The sequence below is a fragment of the Capra hircus genome, chromosome 15 (genome assembly GCF_001704415.2).
Source record: "Capra hircus breed San Clemente chromosome 15, ASM170441v1, whole genome shotgun sequence".
In the NCBI taxonomy this organism is placed as follows: domain Eukaryota; kingdom Metazoa; phylum Chordata; class Mammalia; order Artiodactyla; family Bovidae; genus Capra; species Capra hircus.
In genome coordinates, this window is record NC_030822.1 from 3025455 (window position 1) to 3044811 (window position 19357).

Genomic DNA, 19357 nt, shown 5'->3' on the forward strand with positions numbered 1-19357 from the left:
GTGATCACACCATCATGATTATCTGGGTCGTGAAGCTCTTTTTTGTACAGTTCTTCTGTGTATTCTTGCCATCTCTTCTTAATACCTTCTGCTTCTGTTAGGTCCAGACCATTTCTGTCCTTTATTGAGCCCATCTTTGCATGAAACGTTCCCTTGGTATCTCTAATTTTCTTGAAGAAATCTCTAGTCTTTCCCGTGCTGTTCTTTTCCTCCATTTCTTTGCATTGATCACTGAAGAAGCTTTCTTATCTCTTCTTGTTGTTCTCTGGAACTCTGCATTCAGATGCTTATATCTTTCCTTTTATCCTTTGCTTTTCACTTCTCTTCTTTTCACAGCTATTTGTAAGGCTTCCCCAGACAGCCATTGTGCTTTTTTGCATTTCTTTTCCACGGGGATGGTCTTGATCCCTGTCTCCTGTACAATGTCACGAACTTCATTCCATAGTTCATCAGGCACTCTATCTATCAGATCTAGGCCCTTAAATCTATTTCTCACTTCCACTGTATAATCATAAGGGATTTGATTTAGGTCATACCTGAATGGTCTAGCAGTTTTCCCTACTTTCTTCAATGTCAGTCTGAATTTGGCAATAAGGAGTTCATGGTCTGAGCCACCGTTAACTCCGGGTCTTGTTTTTGTTGACTGTATAGAGCTTCTCCATCTTTGGGTGCAAAGAATATAATCAATCTGATTTTGGTGTTGACCATCTGGTGATGTCCATGTGCAGAGTCTTCTCTTGTGTTGATGGAAGAGGGTGTTTGCTATGACCAGTGCATGTTATGGGCAAAACTCTATTAGTCTTTGCCCTGCTTCATTCCACATTCCAAGGCCAAATTTGCCTGTTACTCCAGGTGTTTCTTGACTTCCTACTTTTGCATTCCAGTCCCCTATAATGAAAAGGACATCTTTTTTAGGTGTTAGTTCTAAAAGGTCTTGTAGGTCTTCATGAAACTGTTTAACTTCAGCTTCTTCAGCATTACTGGTTGGGGCATAGACTTGGATTACTGTGATATTGAATGGTTTGCCTTGGAGATGAACAGAGATCATTCTGTCATTTTTGAGATTGCATCCAAGTACTGCATTTCAGACTCTTTTGTTGACCATGAAGGCTACTCCACTTCTTCTGAGTGATTCCTGCCCGCAGTAGTAGATATAATGGTCATCGGAGTTAAATTCACCCATTCCAGTCCATTTTAGTTCACTGATTGCTAGAATGTCATTTTTCACTCTTGCCATCTCTTGTTTGACCACTTCCAATTTGCCTTGATTCATGGACCTGACATTCCAGGTTCCTATGCAATATTTCTCTTTACAGTATCAGACCTTGCTTCTATCACCAGTCACATCCACAGCTGGGTATTGTTTTTGCCTGGGCTCCATCCCTTCATTCTTTCTGGAGTTATTTCTCCACTGATCTCCAGTAGCATATTGGGCACCTACTGACCTGGGGAGTTCCTCTTTCAGTATCCTATCATTTTGCCTTTTCATACTGTTCCTGGGGTTCTCAAGGCAAGAATACTGAAGTAGTTTGCCATTCCCTTCTCCAGTGGACCACATTCTGTCAGACCTCTCCACCATGACTCACCCATCTTGGGTTGCCCCATGGGCATGGCTTGGTTTCATTGAGTTAGACAAGGCTGTGGTCCTAGTATGATTAGATTGACTGGTTTTCTGTGAGTATGGTGTGTCTACCCTCTGATGCCCTCTTGCAACACTTACCATCTTACTCGGGTTTCTCTTACCTTGGGCGTGAGGTATCTCTTCACGGCTGCTCCAGCAAAGCACAGCCGCTGCTCCTTACCTTGGACGAGGGGAGCTTTCTAGTGAAGCATGAAATTAAAGTATCTACAATTCTAGTATCTACAGTTCTATATATGTAGATACTTAAAGATATTGGGCTCCATCTGATATTAGTGAATTGATACCTCTAGGACTGGAGTGTAGTAATTGACACTTTAAAAGCTTTTCCTGGTCATTGAATGCTGTTAGCCACAGACTGCTATTTAGAGACCATATATCCTCACCTAACTTCCAGTTAGAAAGCTGTTCATAGTATTTTTTTAATCATTGTTCATCCATCCATCCATCCATTCAATATTCATAGACTACCTACTGCGTCTAAGGCTCTATACCAGATGTTAAAAGGTCATGAAAGAAAGTGTATTTCAACTGCTTATAAATGACAGTGAAGAGCTTATATTTAGTAAATAATTTATATAAGAAGTGATAAATAAATAATATTTATTGACACAAGAGAAGCACTATGGGTTCAATGGAAGGAGAAATTACTCCCAGGGCAGAAATTGGCAGGAAATGGTGGTGAGATAATGGTATGTGGGAGCATCCTTTTTCCTTACATCACAGCGATTAATAGGCATTGTTATTCTTTTTCAATTTTTGCCAGTCATATTGGGGTAAGGCAGCTATCTTACTGTTACTTTAAATTTCAGTTCCATGTTAGTAAGTTGAGCAACTTTATGTTGTTTGGCTCTTTGTTTTGATTTCTTAAAAACTGGCACTGTTCGTGTGGTGTAGAGAACCTGAAATCAAGGATTACACCCGAAGTATTTTTTTCCTATCCCTTTTAGGGCTTCTCTCACGTCTTGGTTCCTCAGGCTGTAGATGAGGGGGTTTAACATGGGGATCACAACCCCATAAAACACAGAAGCCATTTTTTCTTGCTCTTGAGACTCTGCGGTGCGATGGTGCAGATACATGTAAGAGAGCGTCCCACAGAAGATGGTGACAGCGGCCAGGTAGGAGGCACAGGTGGAGAAGGCTTTCTTCCACCCTGCAGCAGAAGCGATCTTCAGGATGGCAGCCAGGATAAACATGTAGGAAAAGATGACGACGGACACGGTGAATGTCAAGTTAAACCCCACAAAGGCTGCTAGCACCATGATGTTGAAATAAATGTCGGAGCATGAGAGGGCCAGAATTGGGGGCTCATCACAGAAAAAGTGGTTAATTTTATTGGATTTGCAAAAGTCCAGTGAGAAAGTAAAACCTACATTTACAGAGGCATTTAGGAAACCCATGAAGTATGAACCAATCAAGAGTTGAATGCAGACCCTCCGGGACATGAGTGCTGGGTAGTGGAGAGGGTCGCAGATGGCCACGTAACGGTCCACTGCCATCGCCGCCAGGATGTAGCTGTCGCTTGTTATAAAAGCCCCATAGACCAGTAACTGCACCAAACATCCCACGAATGAGATGGATTGTTTTGTGCCCACAAAATTCTGCAACATTTTGGGCGTGATAGCAGAGGCATAACAAAGATCGACAAAAGCCAAGTTTTGGAGGAAGAAGTACATGGGGGTGTGAAGGGAAGAGTCAGTCTTGATGAGGAGGATCATGCCAATGTTACCCACCAGGGTGGCCGCATAGATCACCAGAAATACTGTGAAGAGGACGTGCCAAGACTTGTGCTGACCAGCGAATCCCAGGAGAAGGAATTCAGTCACTCTAGTGCCGTTGTTCTTCTCCATGGCTGGCGAAATTAAATATCAGTTGAAAAGTGGCAAAGAGAGAAGAACAGAGAAAGGGAAGGCCATTGTGATTCTTAGACTAATTTTGCAATTGGAAATGCCATAATGCTTGGTTTTTCAGTGGAATCAAAGCATATTTCCCGTGGTATAATTTACTTGGACTTTAAAGGCTAACATACAGGTGGCTGAAGCTAGCTCCCTGACTTCGAGAAGCTGACACACCATTTTGGGAAATGGCCATGGACCCGAAGCTGTGTTCTCAGCTTCTGGTTCATAAATATGTCTTAGAAAGATCACATAGAAACAGTTTTATTTATTTTTGCTTCCTTTTACTCACCATATAATTTTATTAAAAGACTACAATATACCAAAAGACAAACTCTTTTATCCAAAAATCTTGACGCATCTGTAGAAGTCTGTGCAGTTTTGCTCCACTTTCCTCCCTGTCTGCATCGTACATCTCTCGTTTCCTTGCTATTACTCACCCAGCACCCCCGACTCCTCTTGTTCCTCCTCTCCTCCATTTCTGGCTCCGCCGGCCTGGCACGTTCCTCCTCCTGCCTTAAATACTCTGCGGTCCATTTTCTATTTCTATCAGCATTTCCACTGCCAGCTCTTACTTTTCCGGTGGTCTCAGTTTGAATGACTCTTCCTCCAGGATTGTTTTCACGCAAATGTATCATTTCCTCCTGCCATGGGTCTTGTTCCTTAGGATCTATATCAGTTTTAGTAATTATTTGTAAGATTATTTCTACATCTTTGCTTGATTTCTATTTTCCCATAGATTGTAGATTCCAAGAACACAGCCGTTAGGGAAAGTTCCTACCTCTACAAACAGTGGTTAACTGGATACGTGAATAAACGAGCGAGTGAGGAGATCAATGAATGAAGAGATTTATGAGATGTAGGAAAATGTAGACGCTGCATTTATTTATTTTTCTTTAGTATGCTTCTTTGATTCAAAGAGCTAAAACACACAGCTAGGACCAAAAAGAAGTTAAACATTCACGCTTTCTTTGGTTTATTTTTCTTTTGAATACTTGCGATGTGTTTCCTCTGGAAGTAGTTGCTGACAAACCAGCTCGGCGCCTGTGCCTTTAGGATTGCCATTGCCCTGGCTCGGTTACCGCAACATAACGTCTCTCACTGTCCTTGGCAGTTTTCTTTGCTGTAAAGTCTACTTTGTGTGATATCAATATAGCCACCCTTTCAATCCTTTGATTAGTGTTTTCACACTAAATCTTCCCTTTTCTTTTAACAAACATATATCATTTCTTTGAAATGATACAGAGCATATAGTTCCATCATGTTTTCCTATCCACTTAACTCTTTCTTTTAATTGAATTAAAAGGAAGAATCTTGGAATATAAAGAAATGAGAGAGAGCGTGGAAAGCGAAGATATGGATAAACACAGTAGACTTACCTTCTCTTAAGTTTTATAAACTATGTTTGACAGCTAAAATAACAACTTTGACCCTGTATAACGTGGTTCTCAATGTATGTGGAAGGAATATTTATGACAAGTATTAACACATTCCAGATAGAGAGAGTAAAGAGATGCAAAGGGGAATAAGGTTTCCACATTCACTCAAACTGATCAAATGTTTTTGACAAAAAACTCATTTCCAGAGTGTATAAAAAACTGTCAGTCTCAACATTAAAAAATAACAAAACAAAGTAAAAGTGGGTGATGACATAGGTGATTCACCAAAGAGGGCTACAACAGATAGGTAAGCACATGAAAAAATACCCAATATCAGCAGACAAAAGGAAAATGCAAATTTAGAATACAATGAGATATCACTACACATCCAATGGAGTGGCTAAAATAAAAGAGTGATGATACCAAAAACTTGTTTCATAACAGCTTCATTTGTAGTAACCCCAAACTGTAAGCAACCGAAATGTCCTCCAATAGGTGACTGGTTAAAGAAATGGTGGTACATCCATACTGTGAAATATTGCTCATCAATAAAGAGACGTGGATTGTTGACACTCTCAAGCAACTGGATGAATGCCAAAAGCATTATGCTAAGAGAAAGAGAGCCAATCTTAACGAAGGTCACATAGCATCAGATGTTTCCTTTTATAATATTTTCAAAATGACAACATTATAGGGATGGAGAACAGATTGTCAGAGTGGTATTGGGAGGGGATTGATGTGATTACAAGGTGAAGCATGAGGGAGGTCTATTGGAATCTGACATAGGGTATATCCACATCTTGATAGTAGTGGTCGTAACACAGATCTGCAGATGTGATCAAATGGCATAGAGCTGTACACACACAGTCACATATACCAATATAAAAATCCTGGTTTGATGTCGTACTATAGTTATGTAAGATACAGCCTTGGAAGGAAAACTTGGTAAAGAACACACGGGATCTCTCGGTACTATCTGTGAAACTTTTTGTAAATGCATGCTTATTTCAAAACAAAACTTCATGAAAATGAAGGAGGGGAAAAAGTAAAGCCTGTTTTGCAGAATCGTGAAGATCAATAAGTAAATTTATGTAAACTTCCCAGCAAATGGGCAGGTATTGAATTAGTGTTCATCAAGTAGCCATCATAACACATGCAAATAATACATTAAGGATGTAAATACTGACTGACTGACCTATTGATCGATCAAGTCATTTCATTATTTAATCACTGATGTCCTTATCCAGGCAACTGAGTTCCCTCACTCCATTTCCAGTCTATTCTTCCTGGTCCTGGGGTACATGGAACTTTGGCCCTGACCCTTCTCTCGGTCACTTCCTGGACACACAGCAATGATATGCAGCTGATGCTGAAAAATGGAAATTATGTGGCTTTACTTACTTAAGAGCAGCCTCCAGATTCTCTTCCTGCAACTGGTGGAGGCTGACGGCTCACCAAGTCTCTCTGTGTGGTTCCTTCCCATCAGGGAGTTTCTAGCTGGGGCTTAAGGGATTAATGCTACATCCCTCGGGAGCCTGAGGCTCTGACACTGAGCTTTCCATCGCAGTGGAGAGAATGGGAAAACAGTGTTTAATAGCTATTTTCTGCTGAAGAAAAGTTCAGTTTTCCAGAGGGGACAGACCCATTGTGTGTTCCTGCCAGCAGGGACTCTTTGCTTTTGTTTTTGAAGGTTGTCCTGCTTCTGACAAATTGCTTTTTATTTTGCTTCTCTGCCTCCCTCTCCTCCTCGTCTTCATCCTCCCCACTGCTTTTTTCCCCTTTGTTCTTTCCTTCCTCCCTGCTTCTTTCTTTTTTCCTTTTTTCCTGCCCCCCTCCTCCTGTCTCCTTGCCTTGTGTGTGTGTGTGCGTGTGTGTGGTGGGGCAGGCGTGGTGGTAAACCACCTGGTCCACACGGTTAATAATTCAGGTGTGTAAAAGTGCATAGAGTGAGAGCCGAGTCTCCTTCTATCCCTTGATTCCCAATCTCTGGTTTGCCTCTCTGAAGATCACCACTGTTAAATTCTTCTGTTATATTTCCAGATACAAACATTGCATTACACTTGTAAACATGTTAATATTTGTGTTCTTTATCTTCGCTCACACAAGTGGCAACATACACACATCGTTTTCAGTGCATATTCACTTAATACCCCTGAGTAACAAGGTGTTGCTCTTATTCAGCCACTCAGTCGTGTCCAGCTCTCTGCGACCCCATGGACAGCAGCACGCCAGGCTTCTCTGTCCTTCACCATCTCCTGGAACTTGCTCAAACTCATGTCCGTTGAGTTGGTGATGCCCTCCAGCCATCTCATCCTCTATCGTCAAATCTCACTCTTTTTCATGATTGTATTTCATGGAATAGCAGCATTCCTTAATTTATTCAGACCACTGTCACGCACTCTTGGCAGACAAATATGGTTTCCAACCCTACTAATAAAAACAATGCTATAATAAATGTACTAGTGTGCATAATTCTGAATATACCTTTAGGACCTGAAGGTATTTAAGTGAGGACTCTCTGAATCTCTGGGTAGTTATTATCCAACTGCCCTCCAGAAGGAGGTGCTATCAATTAAAATCACTTCTAGAAAATCCAGGGTATTTCTCCAGATATCCAACCCAACGCTGAGAAACTTTTATACACTTTGTCACCAGATAGATGAAAACAGTACGTCTCAGTTTGTCTTTTTCTTCTATGAGTCAAGTTGAGCATCTTTCCACATGTTCACGAAAAAGCAACATTTCTTGTTCTGTGAATTATCTGCTTACCTATGCTGCCCTCTTGATAAAGTGTTTTGTTTGATTTTATCCTGATATTTTGAGTCAAGTACCCTTCCTTATAAGAACTGCAAATATGTATGTCCCAATACTCATTGTTTTGCTTTGCTAATGTGGTGTTTTGCTATGAGAAAACGGAATCTCATAGAACAAGTTTACTTTGCGTTTTGTGCCATGTTTATAAAGGCTTTCACTCCAAGGTTTAAAAAATTAAACATTTCCTTTTATTGTCTTTAAAATGTAAATAATAAAACTATTTAAAATTTATTTTTATGTAGTATGTGAGATGTTTCCAGTTTTACTCACCCCAATACTATTTATGGCATGATCGATTATATGACATAGCTGCAGTATCGCCACTGTCATATAATAATATATTTTATGGATTTGGACCGATTCCTGGCCTTTCATATCTGTTGTATTGATCTTCCAGTCTCCCCATGTTTCAGTACTACATCATTTTATTATAGCTCCATAATGTCTTAGTAGCTGGCTGGTTTTTGCCTTATTATTTTTTTATAGCCCCTAAATTTTTGACCACCAGTGTTTGTCATTTTCTTCACACAAAATGCAGAATCAGTTTACAATTTACTACCATTCAACAAAATATTCTATTTGTTTATTTATTGGGTTCATATCAAAGTTGTATTAACATATGAGGATCTGCCAAGGAATAGGAGAATATTTCAATTTGGTGAAGTCTGCTTTTTATAGATTTCTTCATGAGCTGTTTTTCATTTCTTTTTAAGTTTATTTTTGGGTCTTTCCAAGGAGAAATTTATGTTCTTCCATAATTTATTGTTTTAAGCATTATTATTAATTTATGTGGAGCAACTTTTAACTAGACTTCTTGCTGAATTTCCCTGTTGTTTATAACAGTTGATTCTCTGGGTTTTCTAGAAAAGAGTCATGTTATTTAAAAATAAATATATTTTGCAAAATCATCTTTGTTGAGGCATGATTTACATACAATAAAGCATACTCATTTTAAGGTCTTTTTTTTGAGTTTAGAAAGTATATATCCATGAGATTTTCCCCAGTCATTAACTCTTTTACAGGAAACCATAGATATGATTTCAGATTTAGCTGTGTTGTTGTATGTATTCATAATTCATTCATTTCTATTGCTGTATTGTATTCCATTGAATTAATATTCTACAATTTGTTTATGTATTTAATTCACCACTTAATGAACATTTTTCTTGCTTCCATACTTGGATATTATGAATAAGGATGATTAAGAACATTTTTATGTTTTGAACATATGTCTTCACTTCTTCTGGATAAATACGGAGTGGAATTGATGGGTCATGTGACAAGCATTTATTATTTCCTTCATGTTGGCCTTGAGTTTCATTTGCTTCTTTTATTTTTTAGCTCCTTAACAGTGTTCTTGCCTGGAAAATCCCATGGACAGAGGAGCCAGGCAGGCTACACTCCATAGGGTCACAAAAAGTTGGACATGACTGGAGCAACTTAGCACTCACACAAGCAATGGTATAATGCTTGATTATTGACGGGATATTTCTTCATTTTTAATGTGACATTCACAGCTATAAATTTCCCTCTGAGTGCAGCTTTCACTGCATCTCATATATTTTGTTATATTGTGTTTTTGTTTTCACTCAACACACTCATCATTAGAGTATTTTTAAATTTCCCTTTGATTTCTTCTTTTACCTGGTGGTTAGATTGTGTTGCTGAATTGCTACATAGAGCTCCCCTGATAGCTCAGTTGGTAAAGAATTCGCCTGCAACGCAGGAGACCCTGGTTAGATTCCTGGGTTTGGAAGATCCCCTGGAGAAGGGAAAGGCTACCCACTCCAGTGTTCTGGCCTGGAGAATTCCATAGTCCATGGGGTCACAAAGAGTCAGACATGACTGAGCGACTTTGACTCACTTGTGAGTGTTCCAGTTTTTCTTCTGTTTTGATTTCTAGTTTCTTTCCATTGTGGTCAGTGATAAGACTTTGTGTGATTTCAGTCTTTCAAAATTCATTGACATATGTTCTGTGGTCTAACGTACGGTTTATACTGGAGAAATGTTCCATATGCAGAGACATTCTATGCATTAGACTTCTGTTAGTTCTGGTGATTTTGGGGCCTCTATTTTCTTAAGGACCTTCTATATAGATTTTCGACTTTTTTTCACTGTCTGATATTGTTTTATGCTTTTTTCATAATAAATTACCTTTTTATTGGCATAAAGATAGTTGATAAAGTCTTTTCTGATTTATTTATTTTTTAATTGAAAGATAATTGCCTTACAGAGTTTTCTTTTCTGTCAAACCTCAACATGAATCAACCATAGGTATACATATATCCCCTCTCTTTTGAACCTCCCTCCCATCTCACTCCCCATTCTGCCCCTCTAGGTTGACAAAGAGCCCCTGTTTGACTTTTCTGAGCCATACAGCAAATTTCCGTTGGCTGTCTATTTTACATATGGTAATGTGAGTTTCCCTGTTACTCTCTCCATACATCTCACCCTCTCCTCTCCTCTCCCCATTTCCATATATCTATTCGCTATGTTTGTTTTTCTATTGCTGCCCTGTAAATAAATTCTTCAGTACTGTTATTCTATATCCCCTATATATGCATTAGAAGATGATATATATCTGTCTCTTTCTGACTTACTTCATTCTGTATAATAGATTCTAGGTTCATCCACCTCATTGGAGCTGACTCAAAGGTCCTTTGTCAGCTGTTTCTTTTATTTTCTAAACTTTCTGTGGATTGTCTTTTCACCTTGCTTATAGTTTCCTTTGCTGGCAAAAGCTTTTAAGTTTAATTGGGTCCTATTTGTTTACTCTGGTTTTTATTTCCATTACTCTAGGAGGTGGGTCGTAGAGGATCTTGCTCTGATTTATGTCATTGAGAGTTCTGCCTATGTTTTCCTCTAAAAGTTTTATCATTTCTGGTCTTACATTTAAGTCTTTAACCAATTTTGAGTTTATCTTTGTCTATGGTGTTAGGAAGTGTTCTAATTTCATTCTTTTACAAGTAGCTGTTCAGTTTTCCCAGCACCATTTATTGAAAAGGCTGTGTTTGCCCCATTGTATATTGCCTCTTTTGTCAAAAATAAGGTACCCATAGGTGTGTGTGTTTATTTCTGGGCTTTCTATCTTGCTCCATTGGTCTATATTCCTGTTTTTGTTCCAGTGCCATGCTGCCTTGATGACTGTAGTTTTGATTCCTCCAGCTCCATTCTGCTTTCTCAAGATTGCTTTGGCTATCCATCGTCTTTTGTGTTCCCATATGAACTGTGACATTTTTTGTTCTAGTTCTGTGAAAAATGCCATTGGTAATTTGATAGGATTGCATTGAGTCTGTAGATTGCCTTTGGTAGTAAAGTCATTTTCACAATACTGATTCTTCCTACCCAAGAACATGGACTATTTCTCCATCTGTTTATGTCATATTTGATTTCTTTCATTAGTGTCTTATAATTTTCTGTGTACAGTACTTTTGTCGCCTTAGCTAAGTTTATTCCTAGATGTTTAATTCTTTTTGTTGCAATGGTGAATGGGATTGATTCCTTAATTTCTCTTTCTGATTTTTCATTTTTAGTATATAGAAATGCAAGTGATTTCTGTGCATTGATTTAGTATCTGCAACTTTGCTAAATTCACTGATGAGCTCTAGTAATTTTCTGATTCTATCTTTAGGGTTTTCTATGTACAGTATCATGTCATCTGCAAACAGTGAGAGCTTTACTTCTTTTCCAATCTGGATTCCTTTTATTTCTTTTTCTTCTCTGATTGCTGTAGCTAAGACTTCCAGAACTATGCTGAATAATAGTGGTGAAAGTGGACACCCTTGTCTTTTTCCTAATCTTAGGGGGAATGCTTTTTGTTTTTCACCGTTGAGAATGTTTGCTGTCGGCTTATCATATATGGCCTTTACTATGTTGAGGTAGGTTCCTTCTGTGCCCATTTTTTGGAGAGTTTTAATCATAAATGGGTGCTGAATTTTGTCAAAGGCTTTTTCTGCAACTGTTGTGATTATCATATGGTTTTTACCTTTCAATTTGTTAATTTGGTATATCGCATTGATTGATTTGCATATACTGAAGAATCCTTGCATCCCTGGAATAAACCCAACTTGATCATGGTGTATGAGCTTTTTGATGTGGTTTGAAAAAATTTTGTTGAGGATTTTTGCATCTATCTTCATCAGTGATATTGGCCTGTAGTTTTCTTATTTTGTTTTGTCTTTGTCCGGTTTTGGTATCAGGGTGATGATGGCCTCTTAGAATGAGTTTGGAAGGGTTCCTTCCTCTGCAGTTTTTTGAAAGAGTTTTAAAAGGATAAATGTTTGATAGAATTCTCCTGTGAAGCCATCTGGTCCTGGGCTTTTGTTTTTTTGGGAGATTTTTGATCACAGCTTCAATTTCAGTGCTCATATTTGGGTTGTTCATAATTTCTATTTCTTCCTGGTTCAGTCTTGGAAAATTGAACTTTTCTAAGAATCTGTCCATTTCTTAGAAGTTATACATTTTATTGCCATATAGTTGTTCATAATAGTCTCATAATCCTTTGTATTTCTGCATTGTCTGTTGTAACCTCTCCTTTTTCATTTCTAATAATGCTGACTTGATTCTTCTCTCTTTTTCACTTAATAAGTCTGGCTAAAGGTCTGTCAATTTTGTTTATCTTCTCCAAGAACCAGCTTTTAGTTTCATTAATCTTTACTCTTGTTTCTTTCATTTCTTTTTCTCTTCTTTCTGCTCTGATACTTATGATTTATTTTCTTCTACTAATTTTGGGGTTTTCTTGTTCTTCGTTTTCCAGTTGTTTTAGGTGTAAAGTTAAGTTGTATATTTGATGTCTTTCTTGTTTCTTGAGGTAGGATTGTACTGTTAGAAACTTCCCTCTGGGAACTGCTTTTGTACTGTTATGAACTTCCCTCTGGGAACTGCTTTTGCTGCATCCCATAGGCTTTGAGTTGTCCTGTTTTCATTGCCATTGTTTCTAGAAATATTTTGATTTCCCTTTTGATTTCTTCAGTAACCTGTTGGTTGTTTAGAAATGTACTGTTTAGCTTACGTGTGTTTGTGTTTTTTACAGTTTTTTTATTTTTTTGTAATTGATATCTAGTCTCATAGCTTTGTAGTGGGAGAAGATGCTTGGCACAGTTTCAACTTTCTTAAATTTACTGAGGTTTGATTTGTGACTCAAGATGTGGTCTATCCTGAAGGATGTTACATGTGCATTTGAGAAGGTGTATTCTTCTGCATTTGGATGAAACGTCCTGAAGGTATCAGTGAGATCCATCTCATCTAATGTATCTTTTAAGACTTGTTTCCTAATGAATTTTCTGTTTTGATGGTCTGTCCATTGGTGAGTGGGGTGGTAAAGTCTCCTCCTATTATTTATTGTGTTACTGTCAGTTTCTCCTTTTCTGTCTGTTAGTGTTTGTCTTATGTACTGAGGTGCTCCTATGTTGGGTGCATAGATATTTACAATGGTTATGTCTTCCTCTTGGACTGATGCCTTGATCATTAGGTAGTATCCTTCCTTATTGCTTGCAATCTTCTTTATTTTAAGGTCTATTTTTTCTGATATGAGGATTGCTACTCCAGCTTCTTTTGCTTCCCATTTGCATGGAATATATTTTTCCATCCTCTCATTTTCTGTCTATATGTGTCTTGAGGTCTGAGGTGGGTTTTTTGTAGACAGCACATATATGGGTCTTGTTTTTGTATCCGTTCAGCCTGCTTGTGTCTTTTGGTTGGAGCATTTAATCCAGTTACATTTAAATTAATTATTGATAGATATGTTCCTATTGCCATTTTCTTAATTGTTTGGGGTTGATTTTGTAGATCTCTTTCTTCTCTTGTATTTCTTGACTATATAAGTCCCTTTAACATTTGTTGTAAAGCTGGTTTAGTGGTATTGAATTCTCTTAAGTTCTGCTTGTGTGAAAAGCTTTTCATTTCTCCATCAATTTTGAATGAGATCCTTGCCAGGTACAGCAATCTTGGGTGTAGATTTTCCCCTTTCATTATTTTATTTTATTCCCTTCTGACCTGCAGTTTCTGCTGAAATACCAGTTGTTAAACGTATGGGGGTTCCCTTGTATGTTACTTGTTGCTTTTCCCTTGCTGGTTTTAATATTCTTTCCTATGTTTAGTCTTTGTTAATTTGATTAGTCTTGGTGTGTTTCTCCTTCTGTTTATCCTGTATGGGACTCTTTGCACTTCTTGAACTTGACTGACTATTTCCTTTTCCATGTTGGGGAAAATTTCAATTATAATCTCTTCAAAAATTTTCTCATACTCTTTCTTTTTCTCTTCTTCTTCTGGGACCGCTGTAATTAAATGTTGGTGCATTGGATATTGTCCCAGAGGTCTCTGAAACTATGCTCAGTTCTTTTCATTCTTTGTATTTTATTCTGCTCTTCAGAAATTATTTCCACCATTTTAGCTTAATATCTTCAGATATTCTGCTATTGATTCCTTCTAGAGTACTTTTAATTTCAGTAATTGTGTTGTTTGTCTCTGTATGTTTATCCTCTAAGTCTTCTAGGTCTTTGTTAATTGATTCTTGCATTTTCTCCATATTGTTTTCAATCATCTTTACTATCATTATTCTGAATTTTTTTTTCAGGTAGTTTGCCTATTTCTTCTTCATTTATTTGGATTTCTGTGTTTCTAGTTTTTTTTTCCCATTTGTGTGGTATTTCTCTGCTGTTTCATTATTATTATTATTATTTTACCTTATTGTGTTTCAGTTCTCTTTTTCCCAGGCTTCAAGGTTGAATTTTTTCTTCCTTTTGATATCTGCCCTCCTACAGTTGGTCCAGTTGTTTGTTTAAGCTTCATATAGGGTGAGATTTTTGTTGAGTTTTTGTTGTTGTTTGTTTGCTTTCTGTTTGTTCGTTTTTCCTCTGATGGGCAAGGCTGGGTGATGTGGTAATCTTGTCTGGTGATGGTTGGGTTCTTGTTTTTGTTTGTTGTTTAGATGAGGCACCCTGCACAGGGTGCTGTTGTGAGCGAAATGACACAAAGACAAGACACATGCACAAGAGACAGACAAAGACACAACTCCGGCCGGAGGAGAAAGAACTGCGCAAACAGGCTTGCGGTTTATTTTTATAAAGCCCCCTGGGCAGAATTCCATTGCATGACTAAGCCTTTTCAGTACTGCACAGGTGCATAAATGTTATCATACAGCAAAAGGGAGTGAAATTCATGTTTACTGCAGAGTCTGTCCAGAGCCCTTTCTTCCTCCTTATCACAGGAAAGGAATGTTCCCTCGTTTACAAGGGACCATTAAACTCAAGGCTGCGTCCAGTCTCCTTGGCAGAACATCTTGTTTGCAAGCACGTTCAGCCCAAGCAGAGAGTCCCGTTTGCAGGCACATCTCCGCTTTCCCTATTGTGGCCGCATTAACTTCCTTCAGGGTGCTACTGGTGTTTGGGTGATGCCGAGTCTTATATTCTAGTGGTTTCCCTCGTGTGAGTTCTCAGTATCTGATACTCCGTGGGGTTCTTTCTCTGGTGGTCTAGGGTCTTAGAGTCAGTGCTCCCACTCCAAAGACGCAGGGCTTGATCTCTTTAAGGACACAGGGAGACCCCTCCTCAAGGATCTCTCTAACATCTGCAGCAGTTGTGGGCCTTGAAGTGGAACATCTTGGCAGGTACCTTAATCCCACTGTAGGGAGTTTGTCCTCTCCCCAGTGTTGATTCCTTACTCCAACTGCCAAGTGCTGGTACAGCTGGTGCCACTTTGGGGAATTTTGAAGTGACGAGTGGTATCAGCAGTTGCTAGGGCCTTACGCAGAAATCTCCCAGCCAGAGTGGCAACGGGGTTGGGGGCAGCTGGCCACAAGCAGCAAAGCCCGTGGAAGGCTCTCCCAAAATTGTTACCTAGTCCAAGCTTGTACTGGTTACAGCACCATAGGGCAAAAAATCGAGAAACAAATTGTTGGGACAAGGAAGAGTTTATTTAGAAAGCCAGCAGACTAGAAAGATGGTGCACTCAGGCCCCAGAGAATCATGTTCAGTTTAAAGTCTTATATAGTAATTCTAATGCCTGTGCTTTTCAGGGATGGTTTCTATGGACTGTTTTCTCTGCGATGGTGACTTTTTTGAGTTGATCCTGTTAAATGTGTATTCTTCATCATGTGTGGCCACTGAAGTTCCTGCTCAGCTTCAAAGTGTGAAAGTGAAAGTTTTAGTTGCTTCAACTCTTTGTGAGCCCATGGACTGTAGCCCTCTAGGCTCCTCTGTCCATAGGATTCTTCAGCCAAGAATACTGGAGTGGGTTGCCATTCCTTTCTCCAGACAGTATTCCTGACCCAGGGATCAAATCCAGGTCTCCTATATTGCAGGTAGATTCTTTACCATCTGAGCCACCAGGGAAATCTCTAATTTAGCAGTCAGATAATGATTAGCAAGTGATTTATTTAAAAGCCTGGAACCAACAAGTGTCTCAGACTTTGCCAGGGGTCTCTGACTGTGTGTTTGGGTATGCCCTCAACTCTCTTCCAGGCAGATTACAACTCCATCCTAGCCTTCACTTCCTGCCTGAGCATATCCTCAAGATTACCTGGAGTGATGGCTTAAGACATTCTTAGTTCAATTTTGAACAAGCACGCAGCCCCTCCTGATGCTCTAGATCTAGATTCTCAAGATTGTGGAACTTTGAATACCCTTATGGCTATTTCATGCATGAGGTGTTTTTTTTTTTTTTAAATTATTTATTTAGAAGGTCTTAGTTGCAGCTTGTGGGATCTTTTGTTATTGTGGATGGCCTCTCTAGCATGGGGTCAGTAGTTACAGCAAGTGGGCCTAGTTGCTGTTTGGCATGTGGAATCTTAGTTCCCCAATCAGGGATTGAACCCGTGTTCCCTGCATTGCAAAGTGGATTCTTAACCACTGAAACAGCAGGAAAATCCCTCCGTTCACGAGCTTTTTGTTTTAAGCCTTTTGGATTTGCCTATTGTTTGCCTTAACTCTTACCTATATCCATGTGCTATGCTTAGTCACTCAGTTGTGTCTGACTCTTTGCAACCCCATGGGCTGTAGCCCTCCAGGCTCCTCTGTCCACGGGGAGTCTCCAGGTAAATTCTACTGGGGTGCGTAGCCTATACCTTCTCCAGGGGATCTTCCCAACCCAGGAATCAGACTGGGGTCTTCTGCATTGCAGGCGGATTCCTTACCAGCCGAGCTGCCAGAGAAGCCCAGGCAGTTGCAGGATTAAACAGTTAATTGTCTCTGATTGTTTTTGACAAATGACCCCAGAAAAAAGGCTCTTTGCACTGAGTGAGCTTCAAGTCAGGACAAATAATGACAGCCTGGCAAGTAGGGCCTTCCAGAGAACCATCATATGGGCCAAAGGATAACAGTGCTCTGTGAATGGGGCTTTCAAAGAGCTCCAACCCTGATCTGCTCCAACTGGTTGCCAGGCTGCTGCCTTTCAATCTGACTGCGAGCTGTTGGTTTTTAGGACTTCCCAAGAGATGGGAAGGGAGAGGATGAGAATAGGGCACATTAAAGCACCTCTAAGGGTGGCATTCATACTAAGCCTAAATTGTGTTTTGTAAATAAAAGCTCCCTGGACTGCTGCAAGCCTTTTTTTAATTTCCAGAGTTCTGAAAAATTTGATTGTTGTGTGTGTATATGTGTGTGTGTGTGTGTGTGCGCACCAGCATCCTAGCTGCTTTTATGGAGGAATGGATTTTCAGAAGATCTTACTCCAAGATTTTCACTGTCACCATTTGCTCATTTTAAAATAAACAGTTTCATCACTAGGTTGAAAGTATTCTTTATATATTCTTAACAGAGAGATTTTGTCATATATATATGATATATGCATATAATTTTATCATTTATATGACATATATAGTTTTGTCATATATATAATTTTTCCTAGTTTGTGGTATATCTTTTCATTTCTTGATGTTTTTAGAAAAGCAAAATTTCAAATTTTAATGGTTTATTTACTAAATAATGAATTAGAAGCTTGTTTAATCATTTGAGATGCTTTTCAATGTTTTTCAGATACTATTAATACAACTAAGGAATGCTTTTGTATCTTATGAACACTTGATACATCTTCTGCTGCTGAGAAATGTTGCTTTACTTGTTGAACCCTGTTGAGTTAGTTATTGGTGTTAAAACTAGAAACACTTCTTTCCAACTCCTTTCAGGGCTTCTCTCACGTCTTGGTTCCTCAGGCTGTAGATGAGGGGGTTTAACATGGGGATCATAACCCCGTAAAACACAGAAGCCATTTTTTCTTGCTCTTGAGACTCTGTGGCACGATGGTGCAGATACATGTAAGACAGCGTCCCATAAAAGATGGTGACAGTGGTCAGATGGGAAGCGCACGTGGAGAAGGCTTTCTTCCGCCCTGCAGCAGAAGAGATCTTCAGGATGGCAGCCAGGATAAATATGTAGGAAAAGATGACGACGGACACGGTGAATGTCAAGTTAAACCCCACAAAGACTGTTAACATCATGACGCTGAAGTAAACATTGGAGCATGAGAGGGCCAGAACTGGGGGTGCATCACAGAAAAAGTGGTTAATTTTATTGGATTTGCAAAAGCTCAGTGAGAAAATAAAACCTACATTTACAGAGGCATTTAGGAAACCCATGAAGTATGATCCAACTAACAGGTGAATGCAGACCCTCTGGGACATGCGTGTTGGGTAGTGGAGAGGGTCGCAGATGGCCACGTAACGGTCCACTGCCATCGCCGCCAGGATGTAACAATCACTCGTTATAAAAGCCCCATAGACCAGTAACTGCACCAAACATCCCACGAATGAGATGGATTGTTCTGTTCCTACAAGGTTTTGCAACATCTTAGGGGTGACGGCAGAGGTGTAGCAGAGATCAACAAAAGCCAAATTTTGGAGGAAAAAGTACATGGGGGTGTGAAGGGAAGAGTCAGTCTTGATGAGGAGGATCATGCCAATGTTACCCACCAGGGTGGCCGCATAGATCACCAGAAATACTGTGAAGAGGACGTGCCAAGACTTGTGCTGACCAGCGAATCCCAGGAGAAGGAATTCAGTCACTCTAGTGCCATTGCTTTGTTCCATGGCTGGCAAAATTAAGAATCAGCTGAAAAGGTGTGAAAAAAGACCAGAGAAAGTTAAGAGGACTGTGATCATTTACCTAACTGTGAAGCTCGAAATGGTACAGTATTTAAGTTCACAGTTAAGTCAGAGAATAATTTTCATGACATAATTGACTTAGATTTTAAAGGCTGGACTTAGACCTTTTCATCTATAGTTTGGGGAAGTGGTCATGGACCATTGTCTACATTCTCAGAATTCAGAGTAATTGGTATTTCATCAACATATCAATTCAGGAACAAGTGAGATATGCTTAAATATGCTTTTACTTAATTATGCTTTTGTATGCACTCTATATTTTAATTAGAAATCTACATTTGCTTACGTAATAATGACTATATTTGAATTCTTGACATATCTGATCTTGCTCCCCTTTATCTCCATATTCTCATTTTATCCCTTACCTCACCCTTAGTAACTGTTCTCTGGCATGATGGACTCATGGACCTGTAGAGGTCCATAAACCTTTATGGAAGTGTTTATCAAGTATATATGGGTATATGTCAAGTATATATGGGTAAAGAATAATTTTCTTTGTAAAATTTCCAACCTGTTGTGGCTTAATATTTTTGTA

General features: G+C 39.1%; 2 protein-coding genes across 2 annotated transcripts; both read right to left on the minus strand.

Moving 5' to 3' along the window:
• Nucleotides 2548-3489, minus strand: LOC102179402 (olfactory receptor 5AK2-like). The gene has a single exon (XM_005690306.1). It carries the CDS (start codon nucleotides 3487-3489, stop codon nucleotides 2548-2550), a length of 942 nt encoding a protein of 313 aa, XP_005690363.1.
• LOC102169980 (olfactory receptor 5AK2-like) lies at nucleotides 17818-18747 on the minus strand. The gene has a single exon (XM_005690278.1). It carries the CDS (start codon nucleotides 18745-18747, stop codon nucleotides 17818-17820), a length of 930 nt encoding a protein of 309 aa, XP_005690335.1.

Excerpts from the sequence above, each read along its gene's own strand:
- LOC102169980 (XM_005690278.1), bottom strand. The coding sequence starts at position 18,747 with ATGGAACAAAGCAATGGCACTAGAGTGACTGAATTCCTTCTCCTGGGA.
- LOC102179402 (XM_005690306.1), bottom strand. The coding sequence starts at position 3,489 with ATGGAGAAGAACAACGGCACTAGAGTGACTGAATTCCTTCTCCTGGGA.